Source organism: Stegostoma tigrinum, chromosome 9 (genome assembly GCF_030684315.1).
Source record: "Stegostoma tigrinum isolate sSteTig4 chromosome 9, sSteTig4.hap1, whole genome shotgun sequence".
Lineage (NCBI taxonomy): Eukaryota > Metazoa > Chordata > Chondrichthyes > Orectolobiformes > Stegostomatidae > Stegostoma > Stegostoma tigrinum.
Window position 1 is genome coordinate 4,148,349 of NC_081362.1, and position 23,984 is coordinate 4,172,332.

General features: G+C 40.6%; 1 protein-coding gene across 1 annotated transcript; it reads right to left on the reverse strand.

Annotated features, from left to right (window-relative positions):
* Positions 1-1,571: 1,571 nt before the first annotated feature.
* On the reverse strand, positions 1,572-23,811 carry c1d (C1D nuclear receptor corepressor). The gene is made up of 4 exons (XM_048536016.2): positions 23,647-23,811; positions 13,835-13,901; positions 13,686-13,741; positions 1,572-3,644 (listed from the first exon to the last, which is right to left on the reverse strand). The coding sequence occupies exons 1-4, from the start codon at positions 23,779-23,781 to the stop codon at positions 3,483-3,485; spliced, it is 420 nt and encodes a 139-aa protein (XP_048391973.1). The 5' UTR covers positions 23,782-23,811; the 3' UTR covers positions 1,572-3,482.
* Between the last annotated feature and the right edge of the window lie 173 nt (positions 23,812-23,984).

Sequence of the window (23,984 nt, forward strand, 5' to 3'; positions counted from 1 at the left end):
TGAGTAGATTGGGATTATACTCCTTGGAATTCAGAAAAATGAGGGGAGATCTTTTAGAAACATATCAGATTAAGAAGGGAATAGATAAAGTGAAGGCAGGGGGTTGTTTCCGCTAGCAGGTGAAACTAGGACTAGAGGGCATCACCTCAAAATAAAGGGAAGCAGATGTAGGACTGAGGTCAGGAGGAACTTCTTCACCCAAAGGATTGTGAATCTGTGGAATTCCCTGCCCAGTGAAGCGGCTGAAGCTACCTCACTGAATGTTTTTAAAGGCAAGGCTGGATAAATTTTTGAACAGTAAAGAAATTAAGGGTTATGGTGAGTGGAGCCGAGTTGCAAAAAGATCAGCCATGATCTTATTAATTGGCAGGGCAGCCTCGAGGGGACGGATGGCCTACTCCTACTCCTAGTTCTTATATTCTTGTAAGTAGACTGGATCATACAAGGATGGAAAATTTTACTGTCCTAGCAGTAGTCAGGGTCTAGAAAGCACTGCTCTAGAATGTGGTTGAGGCAAATTCAAATCAATCCATTCAAAATGGAATTAAACTTGAAACTTTTTTCTAAGAATAGAACAGATGAGCTGGGTTATGAAGTGGTGGCAGGAGAGTAGTATTAAGTAAACTGCTCACTTGGAGAGACGATGGGCCAAACAGTCTCCTTTTGCGCCTTCCTGAATAACAACGCTACAAATTCAAATCTCCAAGTTACAGTCAGCACATTTTTGGAAGAAGAACTCTCCAGTAGTCAATGACATGAATTGGTCACATTTTTTAAAATGGTTGGACGTCGCCTGTACTTGATTTGTTTGCTGTGGCAGATGCTCAGCTCCTGAGCTGCTCCCTCTGTGTTGGCTGCATTCTTCCAGCTGGAAGAAGTGACCGCCCTGCAGGAGACAGGTACGGTTTTAGTCACAGGGGCTCTGCCTCTTCATGTTTTGGAGGGTCCATTTATCGATTCACCAGTAGCTATGCAGGCAGCCACAAATGAATGTTTGCAACTGGTCCCCAAAATACTTTATACGTCAAGGTAGTTTGTGCCAAAAACAAATAAGTGGGTAGTAATTTTTCTACCTATAATGAAACTACTCTCTTAAGGATGATGCAAAATCACAAATAGCTGTATCCCCATAGCATTATGTACAAGATGCAATTTCAGTTCAGTGCTGTGCAGTCAGTTTGAATTGCTCACAGTGCTGACAGAATACCTGCCTGAACGACGTAGCTTTGAAATACTTAAGGATATTAATTAACAAATGCCACGCTATTACATAGGAACATAAACAACTGGTAGCTGGAGACGGCCAGTGAGCCCCTCCGTTCAATATAAACAGTTAATATTCTACGTGGATTTCACTTTCTTATATCATCCCTTCATTCCTGTGCACCATCTCCATTTTCAATGCACTCAATGACTGAATACCCATGGCTCTACAAAAGGTGAGAATTTCAAAGATCTGCAATGTCTAAATGAAGAAATTTCTCAGTCTTATTCCTAAATAGCTGACCCCTTCAGCTAAGACAGTTGCCTCTAGTTCCACACTCTAACGCAGGAAACAGCATCTTAGCATCTACCCTGTCAAAGTCTTTAATGTTTAAATACAGAAATTTCATAGTACAACTCTCCGAAGTAAATTACAGAAAGGGACAGAACTCTTGGTGCACCAAATGAGATAAACCAAGTCTGCTGAAATTTGGGAAAAAAAAGGTTTGAAAAGATTTGAGTCCGTGCCCTCAAAATCATTAAAGTTATAGTCAAGTATAAATAATCAAAAAAAAAATTAAAGGAATATTCACTTCAATACCCAAAGGGCTACAGTATAAAGGGATGCACATAAAAAGCTTTGATTAGATTCTATCTGGAGTTCTGAATATACTTCTGGACACTGCACATTTGAAATGAAAGTGATTTTGCAAAGAATGCTAACTCACTGAAACGTTACCAGCATCGAGACTTGGATCGTGAAGAAAGATTACACAAATAAGGGTGTGGTCACTGTAAAGAGAAGGCTAAGTAGTGACTGAATTGAGGTTTATTAGAATAAAGGGGATGACAGGGCAGATTTTTTTCTTCCCAGGCCATTGAAGAGAGAAAAAGTTGGAAATCACATATTTGCTCAAAAGTGAAGATAGCTGTCCCACAAAAAAAAACAGTATGCTTGCTTACTCAATCATTCTTGAACCCGAGATGACTAGTGACCATAATCTTGTTGGATGCCAGGAATAGACTTGAGGGGCTGAATGGCTTCTTCCTGTTTTGATGTAAAGAAATTCATTTTTGAAGGCCTCAAATCAAGCTGCTGGCTACTGGTAGCAAGGAGGACACAAAAGCAGATTTTAAGATTAGAACAGACAATTGGGTGATGACCAACCCCATTCTAGCACACCAAGCAAATCCAAGTCACTTCCGCTGACCCCCTTGAGCAGTACCACTATTATAAATGGAACCTGTTGTTTCTCAAACAAACCAATGTAAACACCCCAGAGGTCTGATGTTGGTTACAAAGTACAAATCAGAACACCAAATTCACCCAACATGCAGGACTTGACTATGCCATTTCCGTCATCAGGAAAATACGAGATGCCTTGAAGTTTCTAACCAACTTGCTCATGAGATGTTAGGACTTGAATTCAGGTCTCAGCCTAAAAAGGGACATATACATTAAAACAATTGAGTTGGTAATGAAATAAAAAGAGGTTTTCAGATCACAAGCTCTAGAGGGGGATGACTGTTCAAATATGTGTCACATATGAATTGCTAAAGTTTGTTTAAAATAAAATCAAGGGATTTGGGAGAAGTGAGAAAACAAAAGTGCTGGAGAACCTCAGGAGGGTTGGCTCCATCCTCGTAGAGGAATAGAATCACCTTTGAGCGTGACATGACATGTGGTCAGAACCGCAGCTCTCAAAACATTAATTCTTTTCTATCTCTCTCTCCACAGATTCTGCCAGACCTGCGGAGTTTCTTTTATTCACTAAAATCATAAATGATTTGGCTCTTTATCCAACAAAGAGAGTTGGGGGTTGGATGAGGGTGATACCACTTAAAGAGGGAGAGCATACATTTCCTAGGTTGTCCATCAAACCATCACAGAATGTACTGAAGTACTCATATCATATTGGAAACAACCTTCCATTATAAAAAGTACAAAATGATAACCTTAATAAATGCAATCAACTCCAAACAACTCCATAGGTTCTTTAAAAAAAAATTAAGTTTCTTTAAATTAAAAAAGTTCTGAGTTGTCACACTTGAAGAACAATATTGCTCATGCCTGCAGTGACCAGCTTTCTTGTCAATTCAAAGAATAAAGTCTGATCCATTTAGATTTAGTATGTAGCTTCTTTTTTGGATTTTTAAAAACAAAAAGCAGCTTTAAATGTTGTTAAACATTACTGACACCCAGTGGCATGATAGAGAAAGTTCTCTAAATTCCTCTTCGTTTATTCTGACAAAGCTGATTTTTTTTCTTTCTTGCATTATCAATGATGGGGGGATTTGGATGGCGTTTTTGACCGTCCTTCTGGCTTTGCCTCCCACAGTGCATGTCGGACAAAGCGCGAGGCCACTCCCTTATCCAGTCTCGACGCCTTCTGATGGTCTGTTATTTCTTTCACTTTGTTCATGTAGGTTCTTATCCGCTCCTGCAGTAAAATTCAGAAGAGAAAAAACAAAGGTGTTTTACCAGATTGGAGACACTGCTGTTAGATCAAGGAAGACTCAAGGAGGGATTACTCAAATGGATCCAACCACCCTTCTGAAGATTTATGCATGTGAACAAGCATGGCATTCATTGCCCATATCGTAAGAATTGGGCAGTGTTTTCCTTTCAATTATATACATTTTAAAATGAACTCCAGTGTGTCTACACCATTTCAAGGTCTCAATTGCACTAAATCTAATCTAATTTTATACATATTGTCCACATGAATATCAATGTGGTAAGAGAAGGAAAACAGAAACCCATTGCACACTTGAGTTTCTCAGGTCAGGTCTTAATTTTGATCCAATTCTAAGTTATAATAAGGCCATAAGCATTTCAAAGTATTATTTTAAGCAAAGAATAAAACCACTTAAGCTTTGCTCACTTCACAATCATCTTAACCCTCCATTTCAATTTAATTTCCATCTTTTGTTCATTACTCTATGCACTTAATACCCCAAGTCATCTGCATGAAGAGAAGCTACAAAAAAAAGATACTTCAGCATTTAACCACTTGGAGCAAGCTCAAGTCTTCTGCAAATATTCTGAGCTAGGAATTATTTCACACTGCAAAGCTGTGTGTATTTTCTAAAAATTCCACTCCAGAAGTAAGAATAGTTATTCACTGCCAACAGAAACGGAGGCCAAATTTCAATTTGAATAACAAAATGCACAGACATTCCCACACCCCTCCACCAATATCTTCATGAAGATTTATGCTCCAGAACCATGAAAAGACAACGTGCATAAAAGTTACCAAAAAAGTGAGATTTGGATGATAAATCAATCTCCAGCATTTCCGTAAATTCCTGACTAAATTGCTTTGTTTCTTTACCTCAGTCCCATAAATCTCCCATATCCAGCAGTGATTTGGCCAATTCAGATCAAAGCAATTTCAAAATCTGATTTTGATACAAACACACCAAAAATCTACACCCACCTCAAGCTCAGGGGCAACCTCCACCGTCAGGAGGAAATTAAATGCTGCAAAGTTCAAAAATCACAGGCAGAAGAAAAGCCCATCATGGTTGACAATATTAAACAAAGCCATCACGGACCAAATCAAAAAAGTGGCAGGAAATCAAGTGGTGACTGAGGTAAACTTGACAGATGAGATATAATTGTAGCTGAAACAGAGTTCAAATGAACTTCTGAACCAGCAAGAATTAGACTTCATAATTTATTGTTGACTAGATACGTTATAATAGGTTAAGCTAAGCTGAACTGTTAACAGTAAAATGTACACATTTTAGTGTGACAATCTACAACAAAACAATTTATAAATTAGTTATGCATAGCTTCTGAACACATTAGGCACAAATGGAGCAGTTCTGTCTCATTGCATAGATGCTGGAGCATTACGTTTGGAGCAGCAAAGGAATTGTTAAATTCCAGGCTGACTGGTTGTAGTTTTGACTTCAGTTCTTTTGAAACGAAAAGAAAGTAGGATTTGAAATATTCATCAAGAGACATGTTGTCTTAAAGTGATGAAAACCAGATGAAAATGTCATTTGGACAGGTCAGGACGAGCATAGCAGATGCCAAAAAAGCTTTCAGCCTAAGTGCTGAACTAGATACTTTACAGTGAGGAAATAAATATACGAGGGAGTGAGAAAGTTGCATCTGGAATAAGTAGTAATTATGGCTTATGTTGTACCAGTAAATCATTCACAGCATGGTTTTCATCTTACAAAGAGCATCAAGAATTAAGAAACTGAGATGAGCAAACTGGTCCAAAGTTTCACTTGAAAATTAAGAATAACAACTCTGCAAATTGCTGAAGCTGCCACAGATTCTATAAGTCTTCCTTGTTCTATTTATCTTATCTGCGTCACCCTCAGGGAGCTACACACTCAAAACACAGACAAAAAAGAAAACCATTTCATGACAACCCTTGAAATTTTGAAACACCTGGCAGGCTTAAATTACACAGTCATTATGAAAATTTTTTTCAAAAGTGAATTTTTGAATTTGATGTCGTGTCCAAAAATGGTCTTTTTCTCTTCTAACAAAGTTTCTTAAATAAGTGATTTTTTTTAAAAAAACTCGACTACTTAGTCTACTCCATATTTTTGGACAGTGTATATGAATTATTTCAAATATCAATCCAAAACTCCCAAACATTACATTGAACATATATCCTTGCTCCATTTTTGTATATTAATTTAACAGGAGAAAGGCAAACCCATAAAACTGTGTTCTATCCTGAAAGCAGACAGACATTCTGTGACTTTTCCAACATCATTAATACACAACTTGTTTTTAAAAACTTCATTCAAGGAAGCGCGAGCACCACTGGCCAGCAGTATTTATTGCCCGTCCCTAACTACCCTCAGGTAGGTGGTGGTAAGCCACTTTCTTGAACCACTGTAGTCCTTGGGGCGTAGCATTGTCTCAAATGCTGTTCTGAAGGGAGTTTACTGCATTTGTTCCTCCTACATATAACACTTCATACTTATAAGCATTGATCTTCATCTACTAAAGCAGATACCCTGGTTCATCCATTTGATATTTTTTGATCTACTGCTCCAAATTTTCATAATTCTGTTTCATACTCATAACAAAGAAAGTTAACCAAAAAAAGGGGAACCAGTACTTTGGATTTTAAGATGGCATTTGATAAAGGTGCTATGTAACAGGGATTGCACAAGACAAGAACTCAGAATACTGGATATAATCATGGATTGGGGACTGGTTAATACTCAAGATCAGTGGGCCATTTTCAGGTCAGAAAGACATAACTTGTGGAGTACCATAAAGATCAGCCCTCGCGTCTCATTATCTATAGTAAGTGACTTTGGAGGTGGAAACAACGCAATATATCCAAACTTGCTAAAAATAGAAAAGTGGGTGGGAAGACACATTTTGATGAGGACGTAAGAAATGTATAAGGGGGTATAAATGGGTCTTTTGAGCGGGCAAAAATTTGACAGACAGAGTTTAATCTAGGAAGGTGAACGGTCATGCACTTTGGTAAGAAGAATCAAAACATAGATTATATAAGTGGAGAGAGAATCTAAAAATGCCGAGGGCTGTCTGGGTGTTCTTGTGCATTAAACACAGTTAGCATGGAGCTGCAGCAAGTAATTAAGGAGGCAAATGGAATTTTAGCTAGGAGTTTGGAGTTTAAAAATAGACAAGTCTTGTTACAATTGTGTGTCGGTAAGGCTGCACGTGGAACACTGTGCACAGTTTGGGTCGCTAGGTTTTAAAAAGGATATACTGGCATTGGAACCAGTTCGAAGAGAGATCAGCCTAGTGAAGAGGAGGTTCGCTAATTGAGAACAGCTAACAAGGCTGTACTTTTATTCACTGGAGTTCAGAAGAATGAAGGGATTTTATTGAAACATACAAAATCCTGAGGAAGTTTGACAGGGATGCTGCTGAGATGTTACTGTTAGCAAGGGAATCTTGTACTAGGGAACATAGCTATAGAGTTAGCGGTCATTCATTTAAACTGAGATGCAAAAGAATTTCTTCTCCCAGGTGGTAATGAATGTCTGAAATTCACTATCCCAGAGATCTGTGGAAGCTAGATCATGGTAAGTATTTCAAGAGGAGGTAGACGATTTTTTTGAAATCTCAAAAAAGGTGAGGACTATGAGGAGCTGGCATGAAAGAAATTGAGGCCTGGGCCATGATCATATGGAATGAGGAGTCAGGCTTAAGGGCTCCTATTTGACTAGTTTACATTGATTTACATTCTTAAATTCCTGAATTTAAGCCAAAAGGTTTGACCTAATGTTGATCTGAAGCTCTACTCAAAACTCACAAATATAGCCACCCAACCCAGGTATTATTTTTTAAATTAATTTCCAGATATATCCTGAATCCTTATGTTTCAAGGAAGCCATAGCCCACCACTGCAAACACTTAACTGCCTTTCTGAAGTCTAGGTACAAATAAAATGATTACCACAGATCACTTATTGCTGGTCTGCAGGTCGATAACCTTTCTTCCGGATTGTTCAATGATACCTCTGCTTCTCACTCTACAGGCACTTCCAGCCCTACTATTTCTAGCATGCTACTTTTCTTTATTAAAAAAATACTTTTCAGCTTCTGCAGTATTTTGCTTTTGACAAGATTTTATTAAACAGGAGCACGGTGACCAGCACGTGCCAGGATACCTGCTGTCAGCAATAATTGGATGGTTTGAACTAAAGCTATGGTCATTGCTTGGCAAGTTCAGAAGGCATTGGTAGTTTTACAGTGCCTAGACAAGCAAAATTGGCATTCAAACCAGAACACAAGCATGGCTCCAGCTGCAAACTTCAGAACTTCATTTGACAAGGGGAAAGAGAGTCAGGGTGTTACATGGAGAAAGTAAAGGCCACAGACACAAACCATAGCTTTAGTTCAAACCATCCCATTATTGCTAACAGAGCTGGTCACTGTGCTCCTGGTTAATAACCAAAAACGTGCACTCTGAGGAATGAGAGACGGTGCCTTAATCCTCACCATCCTAAATCTTAATCTGTATCAGATTAACAGGCTGCAACTAGAAACAAAATCTCGTTCAGATCAATATGAAGCCAATGTAATATGCAATATACCTAGAATTTCTAAAGCAATAAAGTGCATTGGAAGAATATCATATCATTCACCTTATTGTCATACATTTCTTGACAGCAAAGAGCTGATGCTTCGAGCAGAACAGCACAGCCTCACGAAATTGACATTAGAGCTTCGTGCAGACAGGGGCATCCTGCTCTTGCAAGGCTGAATACTTGAACACACCAGCATCATCTAGTCCAGTTTCTCTTCATACGTAAGAAGTACGTTTAGAATTTTGTTACATTAATAACTTGTCCATAGATCTAAAGTGTCAGTCACTTGCAAATGCGGTCCAACCTACACAATGATTGGTAGATTGAGAAGACTACTACCTACTCCTTTCATAGAACATTACAGCACAGTACAGGCCCTTGATGTTGTGCCGACCTGCCATACCAATCTGAAGCCCATCTAACCTACACTATTCCATGTACGTCCACATGCTTGTCCAATGACGACTTAAATGTACTTAAAATTGGCAAATCTACTACCATTGCAGGCAAAGCGTTCCATTCCCTTACTGAGTAAAGAAACTACCTCTGACATCTTTCCTATATCTTTCACCGCTCAATTTAAAGCTATGCCCCCTGGTGCTCGCCATCACCATCCTAGGAAAAAGGCTCTCCCTATCCACCCGATCTAACCCTCTGATTATCTTATGTGTCTCAATTAAGTCACCTCTCAACCTTCTTCTCTCTAATGAAAACAGCCTCAAGTCCGTCAGCCTTTCCTCGTAAGACCTTCCCTCCATACCAGGCAACATCCTAGTAAAGTGGTTTGTTACTTTAAAAAACAACGTAGTATTAATAACACCTAGCTCCTTACTGATACTTACTTCTTCTCCATAATTTAGAATGGTATGGTGGCAGAGTGATAATTTTACTGTAATAGTAATCCAGAGACCCAAGTTAGTGCTCTGGGGAAACAGGGTCAAATCCTAGAAGGGTGCAATTTGAATTTAATAAGTCAGAATTAAAAGCTAGTCTCAGACATGGTGACCTTGAAACCATGGTGGAATGTTGTAAAAACCCATCTTGCTCACTTGTGTTCTAGGGAAGGAAATCTGACATCCTTATATGATCTGGCCTGCCTGTGACTCCAGACCCACAGTAATGTGGTTGACTTTTAATTGCCCTCTGAAATGGCTGAGCAAACCACTTAATTCAGTTGAAATTTGTGATGGACAACAAGCACTGGCCCCGCCATGGCACCCAGACCTCAAAGAACAGAAAAATGCTGTTTACCATAAGAAATCACAGCAAACAAAAAGCTGCTAAAAAATTATTAGGTTGTGCTGTACAGAATTTCCAATTTTTAAAAAAAAATTAAAAATTAAGTACTAGCCTTGATTTTCTTGGATAAATCTCACTGAAAACTGCTGACTTCACAAGTTGGATAAGAATCGGACTTATTGAACTGAAAAGCTGGCAAGAGATGGTGAGATAACAAGGTGTAAGCCTGGATGAATACAACAGGCCAAGCAGAATCAGAAGAGCAGGAAAGCTGATGTTTCAGGCCTAGACCCTTCTTCAGAAATGGGGGCGGGGAAGGGGATTCTGAAATAAATGGGGAGGTGGGGGGGGGGGGGGGGGGGGTGGATAGAAGATGGATAAAAGAGAAGATAGGTGGAGAGGAGACAGACAGGTCTAAGAGGCGGGGATGGAGACAGTAAAGGTGAGTGTAGGTGGGGAGTTAGGGAGGGGATAGTCAGTCCAGGGGAGGACAGATAGATCAAGGGTTCAGGATGAGGGGGGTGGGGGTGGGGGACAGGTGTAAGGAAGGATAGGTTTGCGAGGTGGGGATAAGTTGGGCTGGTTTTGGGATGCGGTTGGGGGAAGGGAGATTTTGAAGCTTGTGAAGTCCACATCGATGCCATTGCTGTCCAGTCTTCACTAGAGTTCACTACCTAAACTGACAAAGTTAGAATCATACATTTGTTGGCAAGAACAAAAATTATAGACTCAAATTTCTCTAGCTTTCATGTCACATTCATGGCTCCATCACAGACATTCTGTGACCAGACCAACTCCCAATCCTGAGCACCATTGCCCCTCTCTGCATCAGAAGGAGCAACTGCAAATAGGCAAGCTTCTGGAAAAAACTGCCGGCTGTAAGGAAGGGTCACCTGTCCCCAAACATTAACTGCTTTCTCCTTCACAAATGCTGCCAGACCTGCTGAGCTTTTCCAGCAACTTTGTTTTTGCTCCTGATTTACAGCATTCACAGTTCTTTTGGTTTTTAAACTATTGGACAAGGTCCATGTCAACCCATTACTGCCTTTATTCAATTACCTACTCAATCTAAGAGCAGCTTGTTTCCCTCACCCATCCTATGTGGGTAAACGGTCCACAATGAAGAATAAAAACTGAGGATCTGCGGCAGGAGGACTGGAAGGAGAAAACATTACCTACAAACCATTCTCTCATCATCGACCTCTTTGCTTGTCCACCTGTGTTGATCCGCAAATGGTGACAGTGTTTTTAGACTGGCCAAGAGCAATTAGCAACCATCCAATACCAGCAGGTTCACAAAACTCAAAATGTGAAAGCTGGTTGTTCTGTCTAAAGATGCTGCCAGACCTGGTGAGCTTTTCCAGTGCTTTCTATTTTGATATCAGTAGGGGCTGCATGACCATCTAGGCTGCAGGTGTGGAGCAGTTCAAACAATATCTCAACTTGAGCTTAAAATCTCTGTCTAACTACTGATGCTAGTGTTTAGTTCTGTGGCCACAAAACACACTAAATAACAGCCCTAATAGGAAATAAAAAAAAATATACAAAACTGTTTCAGAACATCAAATTGTATATTTGGAGAAAGCAATCCAATTTTCAGGTGAGCCTAATCAGTACGGACAGACGATGAGAATAAAGGTTTTGAAAACTATATTGCTTTAAGTACTGGATTCAGATCAGCTCTTGCCTCAACTAAATTCAGAAAACTGTGGGTTCAAACTCTACTAGAAATATGAGCACACAGATCAAGACTAAGTCAACACTTGTCCCACATTCATGCTGCATGGGGTGAGTGCCACACTGTTGTTAGATGCGCTACCTCTCAAACTAAACCAATAAAAGATGACCCCATCTGCTCAATAAGATAGATAGTGGTAACATCACTCCATTTGTAATCTAAAGGCCCAGGTTAAAAGGTTGGGGGATAAAGGTTCAAATGCCACCACAGCAATTGTTGGAATTTATATTCAACTAATAAAATCTGGAATTAAAAAACTAGTCAGTCATGGTGATCACAAAGCTATCAACGGGCATAGAAACCCATCCAGTTCACTAATATTGATTGAGGAAGGAAATCCACTACCCCCTACTTGGTCTGGCCTATATGTGATTCCAGATAAACAACAATGTGATTGAATCTTAATCGCCCTCTGAAATGGGGCAAGCTACTCAGCTCATGAGCAATTCGTGATGGACAACAACTGCTGGCCAGTGATTTCACATCTGATGAAGGATGACTGTAAGATATGGGAGTTAAATTAGGCCATTTGGTCCATCAACCCCTTAATCTAAAAAGGTAGATACACCACTCTATACATTACTCTAAGAAGCAAGTAAGTTTTTCAGTTTCCTGACCAACGATGTTCCTTTAAAACTACATAATCTGTTTTATTTCATTATTCCAGTGGGGCTTGCAACACAGATTAAATCGCTCTAATTTCCCCACATTAGAATAGCAATTAAACTTCAAAAGCATTCATTGGTTGTAAAACACTTTATGACATCTGAAACACAGAAAGGCACCACATAAAATGTATGATTAATCCCATTTGTCCCCCACCCTTATTTTCCATTTTACTGTTTAACTTCCAACAAGGTAGCTTACTCCATCTTCAAAAAGAATAGCGCTTAAAGTTATATTACAGCAGAAACATACAGACAGATTGAAAAACTGGGAGAAGCAGTCAGTTCTTGACTTGGTTCCCAGTCTAGTCACCATGACATTAAATTTTCTGTTCACTGCACAGATATCAAGTTTGACAGCATATCTAGGGTGACACAATGTCACTCTCCTTATCTGAAAGCCGATTGTTAGGGGTCAGTCATTCTAGCGAGATGCAAAAGCCAGTCACAAAGATCAGAGAGCACAAAGGTAAAAACGATTTGACTAGTTATCTCTGACTGGGAACATCATGTGAAATATCCAGGGAGATGCAATCTTTATTTTACATCTTCTCCATTAGACATTTGAAGATAACTAAATTTAAGGGACTCACAGAAATACAGAAACAATCCCCTGGCTATAAACAATAATATTGGCCAATGAACTATTAAAATATTTTCCAAAATGTAATATTCAAAGCATGCTACAAGACATTTTTCTTAGGATCGCATTTTCAGATTAGTTGTACTCCCTCCCATAACTTCACGCTTTGGGGAGTGAAGTTTACTTTTTATTCCAATCTGGCTCCAACCCACGTGCATCACTGTAGCCACATGGCCTGGTACCATCCAAGTTATTTATGTAAAGCTGAGATTTCTCAATCAAATAAAGGGAGTATGTGCTAGATTAACTTTTATGTCCCTTCACAAATGCACAATGACTTGCTTAGAACTTTTCTTGCTATTACAAGATGTTAAGAATCTAAGCAATAAAACGTTATCAATCCAGTATGTAATCACAACTCCCACACCAAGGCAGCTCATGATGCTGAAATGGGATTTATATCAAATTCAATAAGAGGCACTTAGATCATTCTAAGCTGTTAAAATAATCACATTTCTTTCCTGACCTCTGTACAAGGCATAAAACAGTGATAAATGTCACAATACACACACACACACATCAGATGTTAATATGTACAAAAGAAATCTATATTAAATGTTCAGAAATACGGTCCGTTCATCTTATGACTCCGTGTCAGACCATAAATTATTGCAAATTTCACAACTGGAACAAACAGGCTACAAATCTTCTGCACATTTGATATGAAAGTAAGGTTGAAAGTATCAATAATGAAGGAAAATGTAATTGGATTTGGCTAGAAAATGGAGCTGGGACACAATCAGGTGAGCCATGATCACATTGAATGGTGGAGCAGGGTTGTGGACGACTGCTGCTCCTGGTTCAAATGTAGCACATTGAAAACAGTCCAAAGTTATGCTTAATGTATTAATGTAATTAGCTATATTATTAGAAACACTCAAGGAATGCTTTTCAAAAGATGTAATTTTCTATGACATCACATGACAGCAGAAACTAAATGAGTCCTTGACTCAACTCATTCTGTTGAAAAAGCAGATGCTGGAAAGCTGTAATAATAAGAAAGTCTATCTACTGTACAGTTTTGAAGCTTGGAATAGAGAGGCTAAGAGTCTTAAGGTCAGAGATGTAGGAGGGGTAGAGGGAGATTTTTCTGATGATTCACAATGACCCAAATGGTGACCACAGACAAGCTATTGCTGCTTACTTACCAATTCCTGTTTGACAGCATGCTCTTTGGGGTTGATTCCTTGTGTGATCAGATATACTAAGAAGCAAAGAAGGAAACAAGTTATTGCAACATGTCTCCAGAAAACAAAATTAGTATTCACCAGCCATAAAAGAGATCAGTAATACTTACTCCAAAACATTGAATTCAATGCATAAGCAGAGGCCAAATCCAGCTTGGCTTGCTCAAGAGGGCCCAGCTGGAAGAGAGAGAGATTGGATTAGAAACCCTGCAGTGTGGAAACAGGCCCTTCAGCCCGCCAAGTCCACACCGCCCTTACCCAGACCCATCCCCCTATAATCCACACACCCCACACACACACACGGAGAGAGAAAAAATTGTCATTTTATACTGAAGCTATGTTTTACACTTAGAAAGCAATCAATCAATTCATGGAAACAGAGCTCATTTGAGCAGGAGAATTCAACTGTAGCAAAGAGAACTTATTTGCTTGATTCAAAACAACAACTGATTTTCAAAAATGTATTTCTAGTTTACAATAATACAGGTTCTACATTTTCTTGGATATGTCCATGCCCTTCTGTAGTGTGTAAAGCTATGGTTGGATAATGAACAAAACTACTCTGGCAGCAAGAACCTTCGAAATCTGCAATCTTGCAATGCAGAAGAACAAGGGCATCAGATGCATGGCTATACCGACCCTTGCAAGATTCCCTGCCAGCAATGCATCAATCTGCCCGAGAACAACATCACCATTGCTTCCAGTTCAAAACCCTGCAATGTTCTCCATAACAGCACTGTGGTACACCAACATGCACTGCGGCAGTTATTGAAGGCAACTCACCACCAACGGCAATTAGGGACAAGCAATAAATGCTGGCCTTGTCAAAGTTAACATCCCATGGACAAATAAAAGAAAAATGTTGAATCAAATTAACACAGCATCTATTACTGACTCTCAAATTATCTCAAAATCCAGTCAAATATATGGATTGAATGCGTGGAGCACGAAGTTATTTAATAAATCTGTAGCTTGTGTAAAGCTAAACTTTTATGGCGCCAGTAACAGTTTCAAATGCTTTGAACTCTATCCTTTATTCATTCATGGTATGAAGGTGTTGCTGACCAGGCAGCATTTATTGCCCACTCTAATTGACCAGAGAGCAGTTTAGAGTCAACCACATTGCTATGGGTCTAGAGTCACATGTAGGCCAGACCAGGTAAGGATGCTAGTTTCCTTCCCTAAAGGGCATTAATGAACCAGATGGGTTTTTCTGACAATCAGCAATGGATTCATGGTCATCATTAGATCCTTAATTCCAGATATTTTTTACTGAACGCAAATTCCACCATCAGCCGTGGCAGGATTCGAACCTAGGTCCCCATATCTAGGTCTGTGGATTAACAGTCCAGCGATAATACCACTAGGCCATTGTGAATTAAGAGGGAAACAATGAACATTGGGAGAAAGGCAAGACATTCAAGTTACGTTCAAGCTACTCCATCTGAATTAAACACTTTCCAAGCCTGCCTGTCAATTGCAAATGTTTAATTCATTACCCTAATTTATACCCTTGTCATTAACACTCTTAATCCAGTAGAGACTGGGAAAATAGCCAAGCATACTTGAGAATAGTTGAGTTTAGATACAAAGACATGAATGCAGGTGAGAGAGAGCAGGCCATGTTAGGGGGGGGGGGGTGGACAGAGATGTGCTTAACTATGGTATGAATGTGGTTCAGTTTAGGATTAAATACGCCAAAGTTACAAACAGACAGGCTCCATCCCAGACTGTTACCAAGGAGAGAGGATGAGTTTCAAATAGCTGGGGAACAGAGTCCAGAGCTGGGACTGACAGTAATGACATCAGTCTTCCCTTTATTTAACTGGAGGAAATGTCTGTTCATGCAGTAACAGTCTGACAATTTAGCAAGGTAAGCATCTGCCTGACTATGGTGGGGTTACCTCCAGATGTCTCGTTGGTGGACTGGTTGGAGTCACAGCTGTTAAATTTAGTGCTACACAGGTAGTAAGTTTGAGGGGTTGAATGGCCTACTTCTGCTCATGTTAAAATTTCAAGCCAGCTTTCAATGCATTCTGCTAATTGGCACCTGACTCCAGGTGCCATGACCACCAATACAAGACTTTCACCTGGCATCTTAAGACCAGGGGGGAAACAATTGTCAAGATATTTGAAGGAGCTTTTAAATACAAGGATTTCATGTAAAAGAAATTAAGCTAAATTCTCTAGAAGTATGTGGCATAGTTTAGTTTTTAAATGGCTACCTTACCGTTGCAAAGAAATACTCACAAAGCCAGCACACAAAAATGATATCAAATGTACCACCAGCCAGAATTACCCTTATGTACTGCAGATAATCTGTGGTCTTCTTTTGTGCACCTCAATTAAGTCAGAATCCTGACCCTTATTTTGATGGAAACAAAACAGGGAACAGGTTTTATTAAAAGGGAGAACAAAGCCAGATTTGATTCTAAATCTCCAGTGGGGGCAGCAAATGATAGAACACAATTGTAAGTGACAGCTGCCAACTTCACAAGAACTTGGCTGGAGAAAGATAATCTCTTCAGAAAAATAAAATTGCAGTGTGCTCAGCGAAAACCACAATAACGCTACAGACTCCAGCCACATTTCAGAGTTAAGACACTGGAGCTTATCTTGCACAGAGATGTTTACGGAACCTGTAGCAAGTCATAAATTGTCTATGATGAAACTGCAAACACACTGAAATGTTTCTCGCATTATGACAGGCATTTATCTATTCTGAACTATTTTCTCAGCTTGAGTTAGTTAATATTTTTGGTTCAGCATAAGAACTTGGCGACAACTCTACTTCAGTATTTGCAAGCTCAACCCAAAAACAACAAATCTTGGAATCTTCTAGTGATTGCACTGAATGCACTCAAAAGCAGTGTAGTAAATTCTGGGTCATATGAAAAATTGAGGCAATGTCCTAGAAAAATATATGCACATTTATTAAAAGACAAAGAAACCTAGCCAAATGCTGATACATCAGGATAAGAGCTGAACTTGAATTACAAAACCAGCAATAATTTTATTTTTTTCATTAAGCGTTATTGAGTGCCATTTTATGAGCAGAACTTTTAACCGATACATCAACCGTATCATCTCTCCAAGGTTGCATAAAATACTCAGCAATTTCCATTACCACAAAATTTATTATTTTATCATAGTGAGAGTTTTTTTTTAAAACTTTAAGTACGTGCCCTCCGAGCGAAAAGCTAGACAGCTCTTATCAAAGTCACAAATGATATTCAAAGTGACTGTGAAAAAGGAAAACTTGTCCTTCTCATCCTGTCTTGGACCTTTGGCTACACCATGCTCCTCCAATACCTTTCTGCTGATGTCCAGCTCAGGGTGGAACTGCTCTCTCAGTTCCATTCTTATCCACTTGCCACAAGGCAATGACTTGTCATGGTTTGACTTTATAATTTTCATACTGCTACCTCTGCTGCCCTTCAAAAAAAAATTACTTTTGCATATTCCTCACCGTTGATAATTTTTCATCAATGTGCTTTCCTTCAGGGCAACATCTGAAAGCATGACATTAATTTCACACATATATTGGTGACACTCAGCTCTACCTTACTGCTACCTCTCTTGACTTCTCTACTATCATGAAATTAGCAGACTGCTTGTCTGATATCCAGTGCTAGATGAGAAATTGCCATTTAAATACTCAGAACCACTTTGTTGCCAGACCATTGCCTCAGTTGTACTCTTTGGCAACTGAGATTAAGACCGTTTGCCCACTACCACGATGAATCATTTGAATCCTAAAAAGGAACTTCATATGCACCAAGACCACCACCTCCCACATACGTAACGTGACTCGACCGTATCCCTGTCTGCTGTGGAAAGCCCCACCCATATTCTATTAGCACAAGACCTGCCTACTCCAATACACTCCTAGCTGGTATTCCACATTCTCCCCTCCATTAACTGGGAGGTCATTCAAAATTCTGCTTGCCCAATCCTAAATTGCAGCAAGTCCTATTCCCCAGTTAGCCCCTTGGTTTGCTGATCTACAGTGGCTCACAGTGAAGTAAGATCTTTATTTTAAAGTTCTCATGGAATCATACAATTTAGAAGAGGCCTTTTGACCCATTGAGTCTGTCCCCCAAAACTACAGTAAATCTACACCAGTCCTACTTTCCAACACTGGGGCCCAAAGCCTTTAATGCTGTTATGACAACTTATGTGCTCATTAAAGTACTTTTTAAAGGCTGTTAGGTTACCCACCTCAGCTATTATCACAGGCAGGGAATTCTACTACCATACTCTGCGTAAAAAATAAATTTTCCTCAAACCTCCTCCCTTGCAACTTAAAGGTGTGGTCCTTTGTTACTGAACCTTCAGCTAAGGGAAACAGCTGCTTTCTATCCACCTTGTCTATGCCCATCATAATCTTATACCTCTCTATCAGGTCCACCCCCAACAACCCTCTCCGCTCCAAAGAAAACAACCCCAGCTCATTCAGCCTCTCTTCACAACTAAAACTCTCCATCCCAGGCAACATCCTGGTGAATCCCATTATCAAATCCCTCCCTATCTTCTCGTCATCTCATTCAAACGCATAACTCTCTGGGCACTAAAAAGCAACTGAAGTTAGTGACTTAACTAGCAGTGGCCACACTTTCAACTGTTTAGGCCCCAAGCACTGGAGTTCCCTCCCAACATCTCTTCGCCTCATTTTCTGTCTTAAACCCTGCTGCTCTATCCAAGCTTTTGGTCATCTGGTCTAACTTCCTTACATTCAACATCAAATGTTGTTTTATAAATATCCATCCATAGCACTTTTGAACATTTCATTACATTCAAGGCATTAGAATCATAGAATCCCTACATTATGAAAGCAGGCGAATCAGCCCATCTGGTCAACACTTGAGCGTTTAAATACTATCCCACCCAGATCCAGCCACCCCATCCTTGTATTTCCCACGGCTAATCCACCTAACGTGCAAGTCTTTGGACTGTGGGAGGAAACTGGTGCATTTGGAGGAAACCAATGCAGACATGAGGATAACATGCAAACTCTACATAGACAGTCACCCGAGGGTGAATTGAATCTGAGAGTCTGGTGCTATGAGGCAACTGTGCTAACCGTTGATCCACCGTGCTGCCCCAAAAATATTGCATTACATAGGTGCAATTTTTTTCAAATATTTCAAAAAACTTGCATTGGGTTATGTCCAATATCACCCATGTCCTATTAAATCAAACTAGTTTTATGTTTCAAAAGACTGAACAAAAAGACCTAGTGATGCAAGGTCACTTGACTTTGCAAAGATTAGAAATACTGCCACATCTGAAGCAGGAACAAAAACATTCAGGACTGATCAATGGCCTTCAGTGAAACCAAACAAAATAGTATAATCAGATCGAATGAATCATTCTAAAAACAGAGACAGTATTACAAATCATCAGGGTGTGTTAATCAACACAGGATGTGTAATTAACATGACCACTACATCCTCAAGAGCAAATTACTTCAGATGCTGGAATTTGAACTGAAAACGAAAAGTGCTGGAGATCACAGCAGGCATGCTGAGATTGCCAGCCTTTTTTACTTTCACCACTACTTACTCACTTGGAAAATACACTGAACGTGTGAAGAGTGACATGGTGAGGTAGCATTGTATTGTCTGCTTTAAAAATCAATTAAAACCTGTTTTTTTGCACTTAGTTCCACCAAGAACCATTAGAAGAACAACTTCCAGTCAATGAACTAGTCTCAGCTTTGGGACATTAGGCACCCGAGGTACATGACCACTTTAAAAGTTCACCTGATAAACAAACGCTCAGGAATTCAACTACAATAAAGCTGACAGTCAGCTAAGAATTCTTTCCTTTACACAGGCCTACAATCAACTTTAAAATATTAAACCCATCCAAAACAAAAACCTGCAGATTTGCCATAATGGAGATCACCGATCATAAACTAAACACTGGGATGACTGAACAGGTTGATCTGAAAACGTATTTAGAGATGTCATGACAACTCTGGAGCAGGTGGAACTTGAACACAGGCCTCCTGGTCCAGAGGTAGAGTCACCACCCTGCAACACAAGGGCCCTCATTAAGATTATAATAATCTATTGAAGTAAGTTAACTTCACCTTTTATCAAATATGTGAAAGGGAACAGCCGTGAGACTTCATATTTAGTTTAGGAGTGATGTATTAAATAGATAGCCTTTTTGTTTTTAATGTTTGCTAAATTAAAACTGAAAGCAGTGAATTAAATTGAGTTTAGAATTAAAAGCTGATATCAGTCGTGACAAGCAAGTAATTATGAGATTGTCATAAAATCCGATCTACTTCAATTCAACCAAAGAAACATTTACACAGTAGGAGGCAGTCACAAAGCTATCTAGCTTAAACATTCCTTCCTGATCCTGACCTGTAGTTCTGTGCACCATGGTACCTCAGTTGTATTTTAAAAATAACTGTAAAATGCTATGAGTTTCTACCCGTACCATGCTTTCAGTCAGAAAGTTTCAGGCCAACTAATTTTTGGACACAGGAATTGTTCAATACCCCTCAGTTCTTCCAAAATTTACTTTAAGTATCTAAGGTTTTGGAGTACTTTAAATTGCTTTTGTGATAACCCAGATGCATAAGTACTCTGGATACTGAAAATCCACATATACCTCGACTGAACCTCCAATCTTCACTATTCCAAAAAAAAATTCCAGCCCATTCAATCTTTCTTTGGTGTTAAATTCTCCTGCTAAACATCCAGCTAAATTTCATTCAGGACTTCTGTAGGCTGATCACCTCAATGTCCTTTAGGGAAGGAAATTGACCATAACCGGAAGGGATGGCCAATGTGTAAGTGCAGAATCATATCAACATGGGTGCCTTTCAAAATAACAAAGAATTGGAAATGGTTGTAGAGAAAGAGGATGGTCCTCTCCCATCAGCTCTGCAAGTGATTTACCTGGTGCCACTGCCTGCCTTTACCTGGTAACAATGCAAACCTTTCCTCTTTGGATAATTATCAATTTGTCATACGGACAGGTAGCACATCCCAGATCCTTCCCACTCACTGTGTCAAAAGTCCAAAGGTCGCCACTGTTTCTTTTGCAAATCACCTTATGTTAACGTCCTCTGGTTTTTCCACTAACAGGTTGCTCTCTACCTACACTATGGTTCAGCAGGTCTATTCGAAACCACAATTGTGATTTCAAATAAACCTGTTGGACTATAACCTGGTGTCATGTTACTTCTGGCTTTGTCTTCCCCATCAAGTACCAGCCTCTTCACATCATATGTCATGATTTTGAACATCTGGAAAATTATTGCTATCATGTCTCCTACTTTAGCTGAGTCAGCACAGACTAACATTCATATTTCACTAATTTTCTTTTAATATGAATATGGTTGAAAAGTGATAGTGACTAGATAATTGGTTTTGGTAATGTTGACCAATAGATAATTCTGGGCAGGACACCAGGGACAATTTCTTTGCTATAAAGAGATAACAAAGTGTAGAGCTGGATGAACAGAGCAGGCCAAGCAGCATCAGTGGAGCAGGAAGGATGACGTTTCAGGCCTAGACCCTTCTTCTTCTAGGCCCGAAACGTCAGCTTTCCTGATCCTCTGATGCTGTTTGGCCTGCTGTGTTCATCCAGCTCTGCACCTTGTTATCTCAGATTCTCCAGCATCTGCAGTTCCTACTACCTCAAACAATTTCTTTGCTCCTTTTATGATAATGCCCTGCGATCTTCTACATCTGAACAGGCAGACAGGCCTTCAATTTAGTGCCTTATATCTGAAGGACAGCCCCTCAGCCAGCGCGTTATGCCCTCTGTACTGCATTGTTTCAGTGAGGCTGACAGTCCAATCACCGAAGCCATGGAGGAGCCGAGCCAATGCTGCACGGCATGTACCAAATCCACCAACATTATGGGCTTTGTGCCCAGTATGCTCGGAGTATGCCTCCAAATCCCTGTTAACGTTTGAGAAATAAAAGTTCAAAATGGCAATTTTCCTGTAGATTAAGCTGGAGATGCGGTCAACACGCAGGACAATCAGTTTGGTGATTTGCCCAGGATAATATCCAGCCTCTTTGGTGGTGCTACTCTGTTACCCCTTCGCATAGGACATGGCTGAATAGCTACTTTTGTGCTCAGAGTCTGAGGTGGCACTTGAACCAGAAGTGAGATTGCCACCTACTGAACCACAGCCAACGCACCCCTAAAATCATTCCAGTGAAGTGCATCCTAGTGCATGGTGCCCAGTAAGAGGGATAACTGGGACTATTTTCCTTGGGGAGACAGCTCAGAGGAGATTTGACAGAAGTTTTTCAAAACCTGAGGTGCCTGGCTACGGTAAACGGGAAGAAATTGTACTGACTAACAAACAGGTTGAAATCCAGACAGCACAGATTTAAAAAGTCATCTGCAAAAGAAGCAAAGGTGACTTGAAAATATGCTTTTCCAAGGAGCACAGTTACGACCTGAATTTCAGTGTGGTGAAGGTCGGTTCTCAGTGCATTCCAAAAAGACTATTAAAACTTTTCATTTTAAAGAAGAATGTGCAGGGTTAGGTGAAAGAAGGGAGGAGAACGACAAGAGGTCAGCCCAGCACAGACTCATGGTGGCTTTCTTTGGTTTCTGCCTTTAAATTCTGTGCGTTATTTTCTATATCTTAGGAAGGCACCAGAGAGTGGCAACGCTGTACAACACATTTCACTGTATTTGTAACAAAATGCATATGGCAACAAATCAAAATCAAACAATATAAATGCCTTGCAGAATGGTCTGGGGTCTCATGCTCTAAATAGGTTTCAATGAGTCCTTTTTCAGCAACGGTATATTACCAAATGCCTTGAATACCTGTTTCAACCCCACAGAGATAAAATTTTCCTGGGTCATTCTCACCAAATGCAAAAGCATTCCACTAAGGCTCAAAAATTTAACTGGTGCTGGACGACTAAGGACGCAACCTACATTTCACCAGCTTCAAAATCTCCCACCCCCAGCCTCATCCCATATTCAGCCCTCCCTCTCATCCTTGCCTCCTCAACCTGACAACCTGTCCATCTTCTCTCCCACCTATCCAACCCCCATCCCACTGACGTATCCCCACTATTCCCAACCTGCACTCACCTATCACTATTGCACCTAACTTCCCCTAGCCCCACTCCCCTATTTATTTCTGAGCACCCTTCCCCCTCTTAAGTCCTGATGAAGAGTCCCAACCCTAAATGTTGACTTTCCTGCTTCTTGAATACTGTCTAGCCTGCTGTGCTCCTCCAGCTCCACATTTTATTGATTTTTCCTCTAGAGTGGTGACTGGAATTGCACACAGAACTTGTGGGCAGCATGCTGGCTTACTGGTCAGCAGCTGCCTCAGTGCCAGGGACCAGGGTTTGATTCCACCCTCAGGTGACTGTGTGGAGTCAGCACATGCTCCCCTTGTCTGCGTGGGTTTCCTCCCACAGTCCAAAGATGTGTGGGTTAGGTGAAGTGGCCACGAAGAATGCCCCATAGAGTCCAGGGATGTGCAAGCTAAGTGGGTTCGCCATGGGGAATATACGGTTACAGGGGCAGGGTGGTGCGCTGGGAGGGCGGGACGTTCTTCACACGGTCAAGTCTGGACTCGGTGGGCTAAATGGCCTGCTTCTGCACTGCAGGGGTTCTATACTCCAACTGTGGCCTAACTGCAGGCGAGATGGGTCACCGGACTCGAAACGTTTGATCTGCCTCCACTCGGATGCTGCCAGACATTCTGAGAGTTTCTCGGGCACTCTGTGTTTGTGTTTCAGATTTCCAGCATCCACAGTTCTGTTTTATTTTAGCGAACAGGCCGTTGGTTAGGCCACAGCTGGAGTAGAGCGTGCCGTTCCAGTCACCGCACTACAGCGAAGGAGTGATTCCACTGGAGGGCGGTCAGTGACTTCTGTCCACATCCTGAAGGAACAATCTCTCGGCTCACCTTCTGCAGCAGCTCACTCCGGGGCACCGACATCAACGTCTTCAGTGTCCCGTCGGCGGATTTCAGGGACTCCTCGAAGCCCACCAGGAACTCGTGGATTTCAGTCGGATACTCCTCACCTAAAGGCTCAGCCATCTTGCACCAGCCGGAAAATAGTAGGTGTAGGAAGACCACTTCCGGATCACAGCCGTCCCCTCGATATGCGCACGTGCGGCGGACCCAGAGCCTGCCGGGATCTGTAGTCCCGTCACGTTATACGCCCTCCCCCTCTTTAAGAAGCACTCGAAATAAGAACGTGCAAGAAAATTTAACCTGGTGATTTATTACCGTTTATCGTA

Excerpts from the sequence above, each read along its gene's own strand:
- c1d (XM_048536016.2), bottom strand. The coding sequence starts at position 23,781 with ATGGCTGAGCCTTTAGGTGAGGAGTATCCGACTGAAATCCACGAGTTC. Across the intron at positions 13,742-13,834 it reads ATTGAATTCAATGTTTTGGA|TATATCTGATCACACAAGGA; the intron begins GTAAGTATTACT and ends TTTGCTTCTTAG. Across the intron at positions 3,645-13,685 it reads ATGCTGTCAAACAGGAATTG|GAGCGGATAAGAACCTACAT; the intron begins GTAAGTAAGCAG and ends ATTTTACTGCAG.